The sequence below is a fragment of the Pseudorca crassidens genome, chromosome 10, assembly GCF_039906515.1.
Source record: "Pseudorca crassidens isolate mPseCra1 chromosome 10, mPseCra1.hap1, whole genome shotgun sequence".
NCBI lineage: Eukaryota > Metazoa > Chordata > Mammalia > Artiodactyla > Delphinidae > Pseudorca > Pseudorca crassidens.
In genome coordinates this window covers 53,608,576-53,627,008 of record NC_090305.1, presented here as the reverse complement: position 1 = coordinate 53,627,008, position 18,433 = coordinate 53,608,576, and the positions used below count along the sequence as shown (strand labels likewise).

General features: G+C 40.7%; 1 protein-coding gene across 1 annotated transcript in view; it reads right to left on the bottom strand.

Moving 5' to 3' along the window:
- The window catches only part of STT3B (STT3 oligosaccharyltransferase complex catalytic subunit B), a 97,901-nt gene extending 80,896 nt beyond the window's left edge, over nt 1-17,005 (bottom strand). Inside the window, exon 1 of the mRNA XM_067753585.1 lies at nt 16,262-17,005. Within this exon, the coding sequence (XP_067609686.1) occupies nt 16,262-16,572 (311 nt within the window). The 5' untranslated portion in view covers nt 16,573-17,005. The remainder of the gene's footprint in view (nt 1-16,261) is intronic.
- Between the last annotated feature and the right edge of the window lie 1,428 nt (nt 17,006-18,433).

Below are 18,433 nucleotides of genomic sequence, written 5' to 3'. Positions count from 1 at the left end.
TGTCTGTCTTCAATATATAGAACTGTAATGATCAGAAACTGTACTTGTACAAAGAACAATTTCCCTAAATTTGAGGGTTGGGAAGAAGTGTCTACAAGTTTATTTCTGTATACTGTGCATTTGCTCAGGCATGAGAGAAAGTTGCCTCATTTTATTCGAAGTCTTACATTGTAGAATTCAGAATTGCTCTGTGGCATTTTCAGTTTTAAAGCAACTCAGCTGCGCTTGATGCGTGCCTACAGTGTTCTTTTTAAAGTACTTATGGCAAATATTTGAATATTGTGAATAGCTTTATTAGAATTATTATTAAACATTCTTACCACAACACTTATGAATCTTAATTTTCATGATAAACTTTTTAAGTAGGGTTAGTCAAGGAAATCTCCAATATCAGCCAATTCCTTTCCACTGTGTTCTGAGAACTCCAGCAAACCCTTAAAGTGAGTGACTGAGTGCAGAACTAGTTTGGCTATCAACACAAGTGTTTGAAATGTACTGGCAGATCGTGAATGAATGATCCAACTGAATAATTTAGAGGAAGAAAAGTGAGGACTGGGGAAGGCAGCAAGACTAGAGAACTTGGACCTGAATGTACTGGTTCCAGCTCCATCACTCTGGCATCACCAGGCCTGTATCCTAACAGAAGCCAAACTTTATCTAAAACATTATAATTGACCATAAATGAATTTTAAAAACCTGTAAATTTTTCCAAGCGTCAATCTTTTTTTTTGGGGGGGGAGGTGTAACAAGCAGATTGATGTCATTTCATCATGCCATTTCATAATTGTACATGTTTGCATATGCTATTCTTTTTTTTTTTTTTTTTTTTTTGCTGTACGCGGGCCTCTCACTGTTGTGGCCTCTCCCGTTGCAGAGCACAGGCTCCGGATGCGCAGGCTGAGCGGCCATGGCTCACGGGCCCAGCCGCTCCGCGGCATGTGGGATCATCCCGGACCGGGGCACGAACCCGTGTCCCCTGCATCGGCAGGCGAACCCTCAACCACTGCGCCACCAGGGAAGCCCGCATATGCTATTCTTTATACCAAAAATATCCCCTGAGGCTGGCTGACTTCAAGGCCTACTTTCTTAACACACTAAGCAGTACTGACTCTTCTCATCTGTGAAATGGGGGTAATAAAATATCTATCTCACAGGACTGCTTAAGGACCAATAAGCCACAAAATGCAGCAAGATTTGCAACAATTTTAACCTAGACTTAGTATCACCTCCCCCTCACACACCAAAATACAAAACAACCCAGTAAAAAAACGGACCAAAGACATAACAGATATTTTACAGAAGAGGAGATAAAAATGATAAATACACTGTGGTAGCCAGTGTCCTAAGATGGCCCGAAACAATTGTCCCTACTGGTATATGCATCTTCTCCCTTGACTCAGAGATTGGCCTGGCAACTTCCTCTCTCGGGCCACTCTTTCTTAGAACCCAGCCACCATGCTGTGAGGGCAGTCCTAGCAGCCCCCCCCCCACCCCAGGTATGTACCCTAGCAAACATGTACACATATGCATCAGAATATATAGTTTTTAATGTTCACAGTAGCATTATTTATTCATAAAAACAAAAAACAGGAAACCCAAATGTTAATCAACTAGAAAATGTAAAAATACAAGTCAGAGAAGCTTATATGTAGGATACTATTTTTTAAAGCTCCAAACAAAGCAAAACTTAGGAATATACTGTCTAGAAATACCTACATGAACTGGTTTTTTTTTTTTTCCCCCAAAGGAAATGTTAAATAGAACTCAGGATGATTGTTTCCTAGTGCTAAGAGGAAAACCAGGAGGATAGGCTAGAGAAGGAACATGAACAGATGTGAAATTGATAATGTTTTATTTCTATAGTTAGGTAAGGGTTTCACAGGTGTTTATCATTATGTTCATAATTACATATATGGGTATATATTGATACATTCTTTTATATGCAAGTTGCATTCTCAATATAGTTTGATTTACAAAAATTTTATAATATTGTGGCCAATTCATATCGCACAATTATGACATCCAAAACTTATTACACACTTTTTAAAAGTCTAAATGATTATTTCAGAAGGAAAATCTTTTTTTGTTGTTGTTTTAAATTGTTTATATCAGATACTTCATTTAAATGCAGTAAATTATTTTAACAACCAAAATAAAGTATCTTAGAAAAGATCTCCCTTTCTAATGAAGTGACTGACTCATTTTTAACAACCTTCAAAAAATATCCTTGGGCTTCCCTGGTGGCGCAGTGGTTGTGAGTCCGCCTGCCAATGCAGGGGACACGGGTTCGTGCCTCGGTCCGGGAAGATCCCGCATGCGGCGGAGCGGCTGGGCCCGTGAGCCATGGCCGCTGAGCCTGTGCGTCCGGAGCCTGTGCTCCGCAATGGGAGAGGCCACAGCAGTGAGAGGCCCGAGTGCCGCAAAAAAAAAAAAAAAAAATCCTTATATTTAAAAAGATTTTAGTTGCGCCTCAAGTTCATTTTTCTACTTTGAACAAATGACTGGGCTTTACACAGTTGTTTTTTTTTTAATTTATTTATTTATTTATTTATTTTTGGCTGCGTTGGGTCTTTGTTGCTGAGCGCGGGCTTTCTCTAGTTGCTGTGAGTGGGGGCAGCTCTTCGTTGTGGTGCACAGGCTTCTCATTGAAGTGGCTTCTCTTGTAGCGGAGCATGGCCTCTAGGCACACAGGCCTCAGTAGTTGTGGCACATGGGCTTAGTTGCTCCACAGCACGTGGGATCTTCCCGGACCAGGGATCGAACCTGTGTCCCCTGCACTGGCAGGCAGATTCTTAACCACTGCGCCACCAGGGAAGTCCTTTTACAGTTTTAAGATTACAGTTCATCTGCTGTACATTGTTTCATTATCCTGTTCTTTCAAGTGTCAGAAAGCTGCTTAGCATATTAAAACAAAAGTCTTCTTTAGCTAACTAGAATAAAAATATTAAGATTGAAATTAAACTTCCATGAAGCAAGTTTATTAAATTTTTAAATTTAACATATTCAATAGTTTAATTGTCAATTTATTCAACAAACCCTACTCACTATAACAGATTTTTTTTAAAGGCACACTAATGGATGAAGGCTAAAAAAAAACATTTTTAAGCAAAAACATCTTGTGAGATCATTACAGCACATCAGGTTTAGGACTCACAGGAATGCTGCTATTATTACATGGAATAATAGTATAATTAAAGAGCTGATTAGTCATTTTGTTAGAGCTCAATCCATAGTAAAAGAAGATAAATATATATCTTGGTTTACTTAACTCTTAAGATCTACAATATTCAATGATCCTCCCAATGACAAGACATAGACAAAACTATTTCCACTGCAGACACTTTAATGGAGACAAGCAACTTATTTCATCCCTAGTGAGTATTTTTATTTAGTATCCTTTAACCTGTTATGGTAAAGTTTAAATGAGATCAGAGCTGGGATGGCTTCCTAAAATGTTGCTTAATTTCCATATAAATTACCTATTATCATAAAGTTAAGAGCCAAGAAACTAAATGGATCATTAATCTAATCCCACCCAAACTCATCATTTGTATGATTTAGTATATTCTAACTAGTGACTGTGTATACAATGATCATTTCTATTCTTCCACATCAAGATATTATTCCTCACGTTCAAACAAAACGCCAGCTTGTGAATTTTACTTTGGTTGCTGATATCTTTTTTCATTTATCATCTCAAAAGTTAACAACACTGGAACTTTTATCATTCATATAGTTATTGGATATTAACTTGTCTGTCTTTTCTTATTCAATGTTCCTTAACTAGTGAGTTAAAACTTGAGACAGAGCTTTTACTCAAGAGTTGTTTGTATTTGGAAGAAATACTTCTGTAACTAAAATCTCCCTCCCTTAAAGTTCTTCCTAAGGTATCCATCTGTCCAACTAGCCATCTCTCAATTGCTGATGGCAATCACTGATGCTCACATAAACTACTTCTATAAGCATTATCACCTCCTTTCTTCAACTCTTTCCTTCTTAAGATTAAAATGACACTTTTATTGAGAGCAAGATTTTGATGTTCACTATAAGAGGTTCACCATAGCAATTCCAGTGTGTGTGTAGGGGCTGGGGGTGGGTGGTGTTTTTCAACACCACCAAGCAATTCTCTGACACCATCTGCATGTTCTACAATTCAACTGACACTATCTACCTGGAGAGAGCATCAGATTCCACAGGTTAAGGGCTCAGTCCTGCAAGACTGTGCACCCCATCAACTTCAGATGCCAATCAGAAGTTCACGTTGTCACCTGTGCTTCTAACCAACTGGCTACAGATGGGAGGTCCAAGAACCCCTTGGGTTGGATTAATATACTAGCTCACAAAATTCAAAGAAATATTTTGTTAAGTACATCACCGGTTTATTATAAAAGGGTAGAACTCAGGAACAGCCAGATGGAAGAGATGGTATGTGGGAAGGGGTGCGGAGCTTCCATGCCCTCTCCGAACCCACCACTCTCTCTCAATCTCCACATGCTCACCAACCAAGAAGCTCTCCAAACTCTGATCCTTTTGGTTTTTATGGAGACTCCATTACATAGTCATGATTGATTAAATTATTAGCCACTGGTGATTCCAGTGATTAAATCACCTCCAGCTCCTCTCCCCTCCCCAGAGGTCAGGGGGTGGGACTGAAATCTCCAACCCTCTAACTGGGGTTGGCTCCACTGGCAACCATCTCCCATCCTTAGGTGACCCAGGGGCTTTCCAAAAGTCACTCATTAACATAACAAAAGACACCTTTAAAGCTCTCAACATTTAGGAAACTCCAAGGGGGATTTAGACCAAATATGTACTTCCTATTAAAAATCACAACATCCCAACTACACATATGATTTTCCCGACAGCACAGTCAAGTCCAAGGTTTATCAAGGTATTACACGATAAGCACTTCCTGTACTATTACTATCATCACCAAAACATAAAATGTGGTTATCATTAAGGATAAAGGATCCATGTTAATATAAATTGAACACTCACTAAGTTCCCAATATAATGTAGTTATTCTGGGAAGAAAATTTTCTTAAGGATCTTCCGTTTGTCTTTCTATAGTAACAGTAACAATAAATTGTTGTTATTATCATTCATTAGAGGGGGAAATGAGCACCATATCACCACAACAGTATCTCTCCAATTTAGGCAAAGAACGCCAATTTAGGCAAAGAACGAATAATAACTTAGTCTCCTTGAGTGTTTTTACATTACACGTGTTAAAATCTTCAAAATGGCTCTGGCCTATTTAGTTAAATGAACAGTCATAAAATTTAACTGAAGTAAGTCTACTTTATACTGGGATTAATAAAACTTGTACCTATACCTCACGTAAAGCAGATAAGCTATACTGGATTGTTATTTCTGAAAGAAGTATGCTGGGCATGTTTCCTAATAGTTAATACATTTCAGAAAAATATCCCTACTTCCCTGAAGAAGTCACACAAGAGGAATACTAGCGGTGTTAAAATAGCTTAAATCATTAAGTTGGACCATTATCCAAACAGAGCCTAATTCAAAGTTTCTCTCTGGCATGTGGATTTGGGGGAGAAAGCGTAATAAGTATATCTTCCTTATGATACTTGATTTAAATTTTAAGTTTGAATTCTTTAGAAATATTGATTGACTACATTGGAAGTTTGAAGAAAGACAGTCCTAGATTTAAATTCTTCTTCAACTAATAATGAATTAACCATACAGTCTTTTATTTGTTCACAAACGAAATCAACGGTTATCCATTCAAGTAGCATGGGTTCCATAGTAATGCACAGCAGAAAAATACCAACCAATTTCATCAAAATCATTCTGACCAATAGATAGAAATGCATTAGAAGCATTCATGTTTATTTCACTTAAGAACTGCTTTCTAATTAAAAGCTCATAAGCTGGAATCACATTTCCAATAGTATCTTTAAATCACTTGCTAATACATAATGACGAATTCTCATATCCTAATAGATTCTAAGTTCCTACCTAAAGATCAATGACCTTTTACCATTCTTTGAATACAACTTTTTATCCCCTCAAGACAGTTTCTGAAAGGATCTTACTACTATCATACCTCTCCTATTCTTCCTGAAGACTAAGACAACTACTAAATCAATAGAGATAAAGATATTGAGACAGGCTGGGACCTGGGACCCTTTACTGCAGTGCTTGCACCTGGACAAACATCTCCTGGAGCAACAGAATACAAAGAAACTGTAAAGGACTAAAAATAACGTGTGCATACTTAGTTGGGGCCAATTATGAACAACATGATACAAAACAGCCAAAACCCAACTGTCCTTTCTGAGGTGCCAGGACCAAAATCAGGTACTGCGAATGATCCCTGCACACAGCATCACCAAGGGGGTAGGAAGACCCCCTAAGCCACCCCTCTGGCCCGACCCACCAATCACCCCTACCGTCACCCCAAAGGGACCAGCTCGGGGAGCAAGAAGGAGCAAGCTCCCGCTCAGGGAGCAAGCAAGGGATCCCGTTACTTATTTTTGCTCCCTTCTGCTGCAGCACAAGTCCCAGTAAAGTCTTGCCTGAATTCCTCATCTGGGTCTGGCCTTGAACCCGTATCTACTGATTAAAGAGGCCTTGTATCAATTTCTACTGATTGAAGAACCCAGGTCGGTAACAATATGGGAAAAGAACAGAAGTGGTGGCCAAGGAAGATTGGAAGAAAGCAACCGGAAAAACAACATTCAGAGAAACGAAAGCTATTCAGGAGCCCATGATATCAACACAAACAAAATCACACACAACCCAGGGTCAACAATCCTCTACAAAAATACCAATACATTAAACAGTCCAGTCTTAGGGTTTTCCTAAATTCCTATAGTTCAGATCCCCTTTCAACATTCTCTTTCCTTCTTTCTTTCAAGAACTAACTACAACAACTCTTTTCCTTACATAAATTTTAATATATATTCTTTAAAATGAACAACAGTTGGTAAAAGCTTCAGTTTAAAATCCAGTAATTTTGCATTTATGATTACTTGATTATCATTTGGCTCTTGAAAGTGATGTCTCCTCCCCCCAACAACCCTCTTCTTTGCAGTCTGTGTCTGTTGAAAGATTACATCTCTCTGGCCAGTTAGTACCTTTAAAAAACTTGTCAAGGTTATCTAGAGACAAGGTTGGCTAGAGCTCAGTGTTCAACCATGAGACAATCTTTTTATCTCAAGTGAAGACAAGGATGCCTTCTCTTTCTAACAGATACTTCCTTCCTGCTGCAAAAGAGCAGGCAACCTCCTCGGTGAGTGAGAAGCCTGGTTAATGAAATTATTGCTAAACCTTATTATCCACATACACTCAACAACCCTTGATCAGTGAAGATGAATCTTAAAAACAATGATGAGCAAAAAAAGCAAGACACAAAAGTCACAAGTGCGTTTTTCTAAAGTTTTTAAATAGGCAAAACTAAATTATATTACTTAGGAATGCACTCAGAATTATACCACCTAGGGGAAAAAGCAAGAATGTAATTATTGTAAAGTGTGTGGCGTGGAAGGGGATGGATTGAGAAAGCACACACCAAGAATTCTGAGGTCATGGCAATTTTCTTGATTACATGAGTGATGGTCACATGGGTGTTTATTTTATAATTACACTGTATATTAGGTTTAAATACTTTTCAGAATGTGTTATATTTCACCATAAGAGAAAAAAATTTTTAAAGGCTGAAACTGAACATCTTCTCACTGATAATAAAAAGCCTCTGTAGAATACATTTCTTTTCTCATTTATGTAAATATTTAAGACATTTTCAAAGAATAACTCAAAAACTACAAGAGTGCTACCTTCCAATAACTCTGTACTCCATTATTTTTCCTGTGGATTACACAAGTAAGATTGTATAATTTAGTTTAACAATAAAAACTTCTTAAATAGGGTGTATTTTTCTTTACAGGTGTTACGGGTGTTATAAGAATAAGAATGAACTGCTAAGAGAGTAGATCTAAAAAGTTCTCATCACAAGAAAAAAAAATTGGGGGTAACTATGTTAAGATGATAGATGTTAACTAGACTTACCCCAGTGATCATTTCAAAATGTATACAAATATTAAGTCATTATGTTGTATATCTGAAACTAATGTTATATGTCGACTCTACCTCAATAAAAAAAAAAAAAAAGCATTATGGTCACAAGTGAGTTTCCAAGCATGATTCTTTTCACCAACTCCACCCATCTGGCCAGCAACAAACAATAATTTCAGCTGCGCACATACTGGCACTTTAGAAATTAATTATGAATGAATATATTTTCATTTTTTAAATAGTATAGAAAACAGTATGTGCTGTAATATTATCTGTCCATCTATCTATAGAAAGAGAAGTCCAATAATTTAAGTTTAAAAATCAAATTCACTTGAAGTCATTTGCAGGTTGGAGAGTTTGCTAGATAATATTAAAGAACAGAACACCCATAGTATGAAGAAAAATCTTTACCTGAGAATAGCTAATAAACCTTTAAGGCATAAAAAAGATATTAAAAGGAAACCCCAAAAGAAACATTACCAACTTGGTTATCAGCAAATCGCTAATACTTTACTAAGAGAAACAAAATTTCTTTATGTTTTTATGCATTAATATTTCCCTTGGGATAAGAATGAAGAAAAATTAAGAATGAAGGAAAAAAAGGTCAAAAAATAAAAGTTTGAAAATTTAAACTATGGAAATTATTAAGTTATGGAAATTACAGATAACTGATGCAGTTTTTAAAATCACTAGTTCTAAAGAAGCCAAACTTCACACAAAAGCTGTTTCCATGACTAAACTTGAATTGCCAACATCTCCCACACTGTCAATTTAAAGTGAACGGTAGGGGGCTTCCCTGGTGGCGCAGCGGATGAGAGTCCGCCTGCCGATGCAGGGGACACGGGTTCGTGCCCCGGTCCGGGAAGATCCCACATGCCACAGAGCGTCTGGGCCCGTGAGCCATGGCCGCTGAGCCTGCGCGTCTGGAGCCTGTGCTCCGCAACAGGAGTGGCCACAACAGAGAGAGGCCCATGTACCGCAAAAAAAAAAAAAAAAAAAAAAGAATAAAGTGAACGGTAGGGACTTCCCTGGTGGTCCATTGGCTAATACTCCTCGCTCCCAATGCAGGGTGCCTGGGTTCGATCCCTGATCAGGGAACTAGATCCCACATGACAACTAAGAGTTCGCATGCCACAACCAAAGATCCCACACGCCACGGATTTGATGACCTAAGACCTGATGCAGCCAAATAAATAAATACTTTTTAAATAAAGTTATCTCTAAAAAAATAAATAAAGTGAATGGTAGACACTAACTTCCCCTCATCTTCTGAAGTAACAATTTTCAAACAACTTCTCAAAAACTTCCTCTAATGCAAACACAGGTGCAAAGAAAACAGAAAAGAATCTAGCCAAGCCACAACTGCACCACCTTAGAAAAAGTACTTCACCACTCTGGCAATCAGCTTCTTCACCCAGAAAACAAGCCAATCCAACCAACATATACTCTAAAAGTCCTTTAGTCTATAGAATTCTGAGTCTACTCCAAAAGTTTAACTTCCACCCCATAATTCTCTAACTCAAATGGCTTAATATTTCCAACCTCATTACTCTGAACTTTTTACGGACAAATGTAAATGAAAACAACATTCAGTTGGATTCATCTTTCCCTCTCATTCAGCTATTCCCTTAAAAGCCCGTCTCTGAAAATTCCCTAGTCATTCAGGTATAACAACTTTAAGCCACCATCAACTCTTCTCTCTTCCCTACATCAAAACAAACAAAGTAATTAGCCATCATCCAACTAATGAGTGTGGTTAGCTTGGGCAGGGACTGTGCCCAGGGCATTTTGATAGGTCAATGTGTTAAGACTTAAATCAGGGCCGCTGATTAAAAAACATTAAATTAAATGGAGGACACGTTCATTTAAGCCTGCCTTGGAGGCAGAGAATGCAATAAAAAGCACATAGATTTTGTAGAACAGGCGGAGACATAGATCTTGGAGAACAGGTGGACCTGTATTATTCAATCCTTGAGAGGAATACTGAATTGAAATATTTTTTATCTACAGAAATAAAAGATGTTACCTGATCTCTTCAATTCTAGGATCTAAAATCAAGTTATAAGACAAGGTAAAAAACTAAGTATCTACCACTATTTAGAACACATGTTGAAGTTACCCTGCAACACTAAGTTCCAAAGAAAGAAAAAAAGTCACAGATGATATGGTCAAGTACCAGTCACAATTTTCTAGAAATTTGTTTTCCTAAAAATAGTACAAACTTCTCCAACATAAAGACACCAACTTACATACAGGTTATACTCGAAAATATGTTTAAATGTCTTTCATTTAAAACTATGAAAGCACTTTTCCAAAGAAATAAAGCTCCAAATAGTAGTTAGGTTTCCTGGAATGTCTACAAATGCCAGTTAACGTACATTTATCAATACTAAAACATGAGAGCCTCGAGCAGTTGCTCCTATTTCTTCCAACCCTGACCTAACAACCATTTTTTTTTAATCTTATGGTATTGACACTTTCTATCAATTTCTAAATCCCTGGAAATTATTCATGTAAGAAAAAGGTAAAGTAAGGACACAGAAACCTTCTCAGAAAAGAGTAAGAGGTTTAAAAACAAAAAATGTCCACCCGAATAAGGTAAAGCAAATAAAGGAGTGAAGATGGAGTAGCAGGTTAACCATTTACATTTTTTCCCTTTCAACAGTATTAATTTGCCCATATAGTATAGTTGTGGGTCCTACATTATTTGAAATGTTTTCCTATCTTCCTATTTATTGTAGGGATTGACAGAAGCCACTTTTGCAATCATACATAAAACTCCATTAAGCAGGGCTTCCCGGGTGGCGCAGTGGTTGAGAGTCCGCCTGCCAATGCAGGGGACACGGGTTCGTGCCCCGGTCAGGGAAGATCCCACATGCCGCAGAGCAGCTGCGCCCGTGAGCCATGGCCGCTGAGCCTATGCGTCCGGAGCCTGTGCTCCGCAACGGGAGAGGCCACAACAGTGAGAGGCCCGCGTACCGCAAAAAAAAACAAAAAACCCCCGAAAACTCCATTAAGCATTCCATGTGGATAAAACATGGCAAAGAAAGAGCATAAGACTCATCATAGTAAGCAACAGGCTGACCAATAAAAGGCTTCTAATAATTCAAAAGTTTAGGAGTTCCACATAAACTAAATCTAATAAAACCAACATCAATATCTTTCTAATAACTTCAGAGTTTCTCCTGAGACACCAGATTCAACAGTCATTTAACAGACTTGGGCTAATGCAATGACTTATGATGTAGGTTAGGTAAGTTACTAACCAAAACCTAGGATGATTGAATCTGGTTCTAACCTGCACTCCAATCAAAGACGATATATAAACAGTATTTATACTCATTATATTCAAGTATTATAGAAAATAAGTGCTACCCAGAAATAAGAGCTCCTCTTTATCATGGAGTTGAGGAACAAAGATAACATTCATTACATTACAGTACACTATCGGTATCCTACAAGTAAGATTTAAAAACAGTAATGGACAGATAAAAAGATACGATAAAGCAAATAAAGTAAATACTAACCGTAGAATCTACATGTTCAGTATGAGTGTTCATTGTAAAAATCTTTCAACTTTTTTGTATGCTTGAAAATTTTCATAACAATTAGCATTATACAGGTCTACTGAATTGTAGGGTGCTTTATAATTCAAGTTAACTGCAATATTGTCTTTCTCTAATAGCACTAAGTTTGCAAAGTAAACAAATTGAGGAAAAAAATATGATTCAGTCACTGGATAATATTAATCTTTCCGGTATTTCTGAGAGCACATATGCACTGATTAATAAGATATCACGATGAAGAGAACTTTTAACATTTTCTCTCATACCCCAAAGCACCCAAAACTTATTGAGAGCATAAAAATCAGAGACAGATCATAGGCAGACTAGTAAGTTTCCTCATATTCATAATAACTGTGTCAGAGCCTATAATGCAATCCTTATTCTAAGTTTCTACGACCGATGTTGTCTTTTTGCAAACTACTCATGGCAGTATGTCATGTGCAGTATTATTCAAGTTAGCCCTCAACGTATGAATACTCTAAAGCAAGAAAAAGTTCCAAAGTGGTTGCTGACAGAGCCTAACTCCCCCAGGACATGCCTCAGGAAACCCAGGATTACTACCTATAGGAGCCACCACACTCACCCAATGGGATGAGGTCCAATCCCATCATCCAACCCAGCAGCTCAAGGCACTCCTTTCACCTCCTCCCTGAGTGTTCCTACAACATAGAATGATCTCAAGAGCTCAAGGCTAGAAAAGTTTTAAATTACAATGAAATCAGTGACAGTATACAATAAGTCCCCTACATATGAACGAACAAGTTCGTTCCTCCAAGAGCACATAAGTAAGTCTAATTTGTTCCTAAGTCCAACAAAGTTAGCCTAGGTACCCAGCTAACACAATCAGCTACATAGTACTGTACTGTAATAGGTTTATAATACTTTTCACACAAATAATACATAAAAAACAAACACAAAAAATAAATAAAACATTTTTAATCTTACAGTACAGTACCTTGAAAAGTACAGTAGTACTGTACAACAGCTGGCATACAGGGGCACGTTCCCATCTTTGAAAGTTCCCAACTTGAAGGTTCGTATGTAGGGACTTACTGTACCTATTCTGAAGTGCATTTGGACTGCTGTTGCTAATGATTCCATAAAGTGCCTTTTTAAGATTTAGGGATGTTTCTGATCTAAAATTTGTTTTGTTACCCATTTTCTCTTCTTCAGAACTGAGGTCAATAGCCTCTTTTTGTCATCTGCAAAGTGAAGAAAAACATGGAGACCTCAAAGTACAGGAAGTAGTCCCCAACTTACAAACAGCTTATGTTCCAAAGGTTTATCACTCCTTTGAAAACATGTTTGTACTAATTAACCTATTTATACCATAGTTTCTATGAAAAAATGCATCCCAATTTTCAATTCTAAATTGCAGCTTTCTGCCCTGCAAAAAGGCATCTGCTGCCCTTTTACAGCTAACTGCAGCCAGAACTCAAAGCTCAGAGAAGTCTCCTTCTAGGGCTCCAAGGAGAACCCCCTACAACCTGTGCAGGCAGGGAAAAATGCAACTCTTTTATAGGGAGCTTTTCCATCGTCTCTGTGGGAAAAGCTACCACAATTTAACAAGATAATGGTTATGGGAAAAGCACCTGGTTAATATGAAAGCATTAATAGTTACAACAAAAATAAGTAGGAACTACATTCTGCTCCAGATAAAAAGAAGATAAAATTAGGTGCTGTTAAACTAGTTGGTCAACCAAATGTTTGCCAAGTACAGACAACAAATTCTCAAACTGTGTCCTCATGTCTGATCAAGTCAACTGATAAGGGAGGAAATTACTAAAGTGAAGTGGTGGAGATCATTACCAAAAATGCGACGAAGTTCTAAAAAAGTGTACTTTAAAATTCAACAAATACTATTGAACATCACATACCAACCCTTATAACAACTGGTAAGATTTATAAAATAACTTGAATGACAAACTTAAAAAACAAGTATAACTTTGTGACAATGAGTCACCTTTGGCAGCTAACTAGAGTCTTACGCAATTTAAGTACTAATGTTAAAATTTACAGAAATAACTCACAATCAAACAGAGAAAGTAAACTTTTCACTAAAAAGATTTCAGAAGTGAATCCAGTACAGAGACATGAGAAAAAGGGATCAGGGAAAGCCAGAATAAATTGGTTTGTGGATACACAACCTGAGAGGAACATTTAAACATTATTAAAGGTTCATGTTACTACTACATGTTAAAACAGTAATCTGAGAGACTCCCAAGATAGTATAACACTAGAATGCTTGTAGAATCAAAGTGCTGGTACTATTAGTAGCTTTGAAGGAAAACCACTTTTAAAATTCAAATTTTTCAACAGGAATGGATTATAAAAATAAGATGCCTAACTGAGATCTTTGAAAGACATGAAAAGAAAAACATAAGTGAGCAAACACGGGATTTTTTTTTTTGACTGAAAATTCTCTCATTAAGTCACGTGAATTATACTTAAGACATTAGATTTATACTGGCCAATCTCCATTCACAATAAAGGATAGGGACAATTCCTTTTTATAAAAGGCTATTTACTACTAGTCAGAATTACCTAACATTATGAACATAAACACAAGCCGAAAACCTACATTAAGTAGGTCTTTAAGACTGAAGAGGTTTATATACCTTTACAGTATATGAATTAAAATTCGAATGTAGAATGTCATTCGTTCTACTAAAGGATGTTTCTGAAATGTGTTTTATGCACAGAAAGATGCAAACAGATTTTTGTGTGAGTAAAAAAGGGTTATGCTCTCCAAGCATATTCTTGAAACTAGAGAAGAAATCAACTTTTAAGTTTTTGCCATATTGAAAAAAAAAAAAAACTTATCTGTGAAGCAATCCGATAAGACTTTTCATGATTATAATACTCAATTTTAGTAGAAACTCTTTGGCTCACTTGATGCAGATTTCTAATCTTCCTTCAAAATTAGGAAAAATATCAATCATCTCATCATTCAGTTGTGAATTTTTCTGCAATCCTTAATTTAAGCCTCAATGTTACTACTAAACATTATGCAGCCTTCTGTTTATAAAAATGATACTCTCCAGAAATATTATTCACAATTTTTGTTACCCGTAATGTTTGGTCAACCATGCACTTCTGCTCTTGTAAACTGAAAAAACACAACTTTCTCTTTTTACATGTTCAGCAAAACATTAGCAGTTTTCATTTTCTGGTTTCAATTTCATTTTTATCTAATTTGCTTATGTGTTTCAAAGCTAAGACTAAGAAAACTCTGTCTAGTTCATAAGCGTCACAGTAATTTATTTTCTTCTGTGATTCCAAGTAACACAGAAGTTGTTTTTTTAAAAAAAATCAAACCTCTAAAATGGAAAGGAAACGTTTCATGGAAGCATGTCACAGCTGTTAACTGTCTACCTAAACTGGATTCTCCAGAAGTGGACCCCTCTGGTGTTCAACAGATGATGCACTACCAATTTTTCTATCTGTAACAGAACTTCAATTGGTATTTTAATATATGGGTAACTCACTCCCCCAAATATTTATTATCCATATATTTAGTAACTCTCAAGAAGATTCTCTCTCTGTACTTCCAATGACAAATACCCTCAAGTTTAGTTGGGCCTAATTATAAGGAGGTAAGATGAACTCAAGGGTGATGGGTCAAGAAAATGAATTAAGTCAGTTTAAAAGGCATAGACTAGGGCTAAAACAAAAAACAAAGAAAACTTAACCCAGGTTGGTCAAGTTGGAAAAAAAAAATAAAGCACTCTTCCTATCTAAATAATTCACAGACCAGTGAATTAAGTTAGCTAAATTAGCTACTGCTCTTTATGTGGTAATTTCCTAAAACATTCAGGTCAGTCCCTGATACCACGTGAAACTTCAGTATTACAATCCAGCGCTCCCCATCACTATGGTACTGTTTGTTCTCTAATCCACAAACCTTCCTGCAAAGACCAATGAAGGAACTACTGCAACGCTTTCGGATATTGTGCATAACATACTGAGGGTGACAGTTTGGCTCACAGAGTAATGAGCCTGCTCTAAAAAGTAGCCCAAGATAATTGCGGACCGGTGAGGTGCAGAGTGCACTTAAAGACTTGAAAAAAAAGCCACTCTTGAAAATATCTAACATTAAATAAGCGTCCCTAGCTTTCAGATCACTTTTAGGGTTCTTATTTCCTTTCCTCCAACACCTCACTCCCTCGCTTTTTCCCTTCCCGTCTGAGAGCCAAGAGAAACACGGTAAAAGCGTGCAACCGCGAGGCTGCGCCGACGAGACTCCTGCACATCTGGACTCACCTCCAACTGCAACAGGGCACCCCCTGGGCGAGCCCATCCCAACCGGCCGAAAACGCGCGCGAGAAGCTGAGAGCAGGCGAGAGCCGCGGGCGGGGAGGCGGATAGTCCGCCGCCCGGCGCGGCGGGTCGGGCTCTGCGGGCCGAGGCGGCTACGAAGAGAAGCGTTCGCCCTCCTGGGAGTCTGCAGACTCGCCCGACCCGAGTCAAGGTCCCGCTCGGGCCCCGACGCCCCGCCTCGAGCGGCGCGGGGGAAACTTCGCTTGCAGGCGGGGGCGCGCCCGAGCTCGGGACCAGTGGCGGGTCCGGGCAGAGCGCGGGGCGGTGAGGGGGGGGGAGGGAGGCGCCGGTCCCGGTCCCGGGCCCACGGCGGGGGAGGGGCGGCGGGCACTTACCACGGGTCGAACTCGTGGATGATGCTTTCGAAGCGGATGACGGCGAAGAGGCGCGAGCTGAAGCCAGCGAGCCAGGCCAGGAAGAGAATGGTGAAGGAGAGCAGCGACTGCCAGCCGGCCGGCTGCGACAACCCCCCGGACAGCCCCGCGGGGGCCGGCTTCGGTGCCGCGCCGCCCGCCGCCTTGTGCGCGCACTGGGCCCCGGGCCCGTGGTGGCCGTGCCGGCTGTTCCCCAGGGCCATGAGGCCGCTCCACGGGGATGAGTTGAGGGACGACTTGTGCTTGCTCTCCGGGGCCGAGGGCTCCGCCATGTTGTGCCCCGGCGGCGGGTCTTGCTCCGCGCCGCCGCCGCCGCCGCCGCCGCCTCCGGGTCCGAGGGGTGCTGGGCGGGGACCCGGAGGAGGAGGAGGAGGAGAAGGAGGAAGAAGAAAGAGGAGGAGGAGGGAAGAGAGCCGCGCGCGCCTGCCCTTAGCGCCGCGAGGCCGGGGGACGGGGGGTGGAGGCGGCGGCGGGGAGTCTCCGCCTCAGCAGCGGCCGCGACCGCCGCTCTCTCAACTCGGATGGCCCCTGCGCCCCTCTAGCCATCCGTCTTCCCAGTGCAGTTGCGGCAGCGGCGAAAGCCGACGGGACGAGGGCGCCAGAGAAAAAGCAGGAGCAGACGGAGGCGGCACCACGGCTCGGAGCAGCAATGACATTCCCCCCACACCCGCCGCCCGCCCCGCCGTGAGGAGCAGGAGGAGGAGTCCTGGGGAGTCCGGGCGGAGCTCAGGCTACCTCTGACTCCGCCCCCGACCCAACAGGAACTGGCCCCTACGCCTGTCACAATGCGACAGGTCCGTTAGGGGGCGGGCCCAGAACCGCGGTGCTGGCCAATGGGGGCGCGAGCTGGGGCGGGGCTTGGCCCAACCGTTCTCCCCTCCCCCTCCCTGCCTCGCGCTCGTTCGCCCGGAGCGGCCTGGCTGCGCGGTTACTGCTTCATTGTCAGTTGAAAGACGCAGTTTCTCGCGCCTGTATTGGCGGCCAGGAGGGGCGCTAGGCGACTCCGCGCGTTGCTTCGAGCTGAGCCGGGCCAAGGGGGCGGGAGGAGGTCGAGGACAGACGGGCGGCCTCCTTTAGAACCGGTTTAGGGAACGCAGGGAGCGCCGCGCCGACTGGCCGGGCGCTCGCGGGCGCTCCGAGGTCGTGACTTTTAACCCGCTTTGCGCGGAGCGCCCATCACGTGACCGGGCGCGCGGACGCGCAGGCGCGCAGTACTAGTGTCCCGCGCGTGGGTCTGGCGCGTAGGGATCTGCCGCCTGGGGCTCCCCGCTCCTGGCGCAGCGAATCACCAGCCAGCGGCCCCGCCACGACCAGCCCAGCGAGCTGCGCCAGGCGGCCTGCCTCCGAAGTCCCGGGCGAGGGCACGTTTGCCGGCGCTGGGAACTCGCCGGAGCCGGCAAACAAGCCCCTAGCTCGGGAAGGACCCGTGGGACAAGCGAAGTGCGACTTTCTCCGGCTTTTTTCTCTTCTTGTATTCTCCTGATTGCAAAGATAACGTGTGTTCACTGGAAATGTGGGCAAATGTAGGAAATTGTTAACAGTTGCATACATTCCATCAGACGAGTGAAACCTTCTGTGGACTTTAAGCTGTTACCCAATCCTCTCTTCATTAGGTGATAGCGAACTGCAGATCCCTGTACACGAATTTTTGCACGTCTAGTTTGTATTTTTAAACCTTTCTCCCCCTTTACCCAGTCCCCTGCCCCCCAAAAAAAAGTGCTACCCGGTAGACTAAACTCAAAGCAAAATGAGTTTAAGTATAAGTGGAGTAATCAACTTTATTTCAATAAAAATTTATATATATATATAATATATGGAGACTAGAAGTGCTCTGATATAAGCCCCAGGAAAGGCACGGAGCTTTCAGTATGATCAACACTCCGTAAATACTTGATTAACTTTTCATGTAAATTAATATTTACGTAAAATTGTCCATTTTGTTAGGTAAATAACATCTGAACTTAAAAGCGTGTATTCGCGTAATATTATAAAGGCACTCAATTATTAAGTCATTAAAAAATTTAGTAAAGAAAATGTAAACACATCTAGAAGTTGTGTTTAAATAGTAGGTCTTTTCAAAATGTTAGCTAAATGAATAAGTAGCCTTAGTTAGCGGCTGCTCTTTGAAACAAC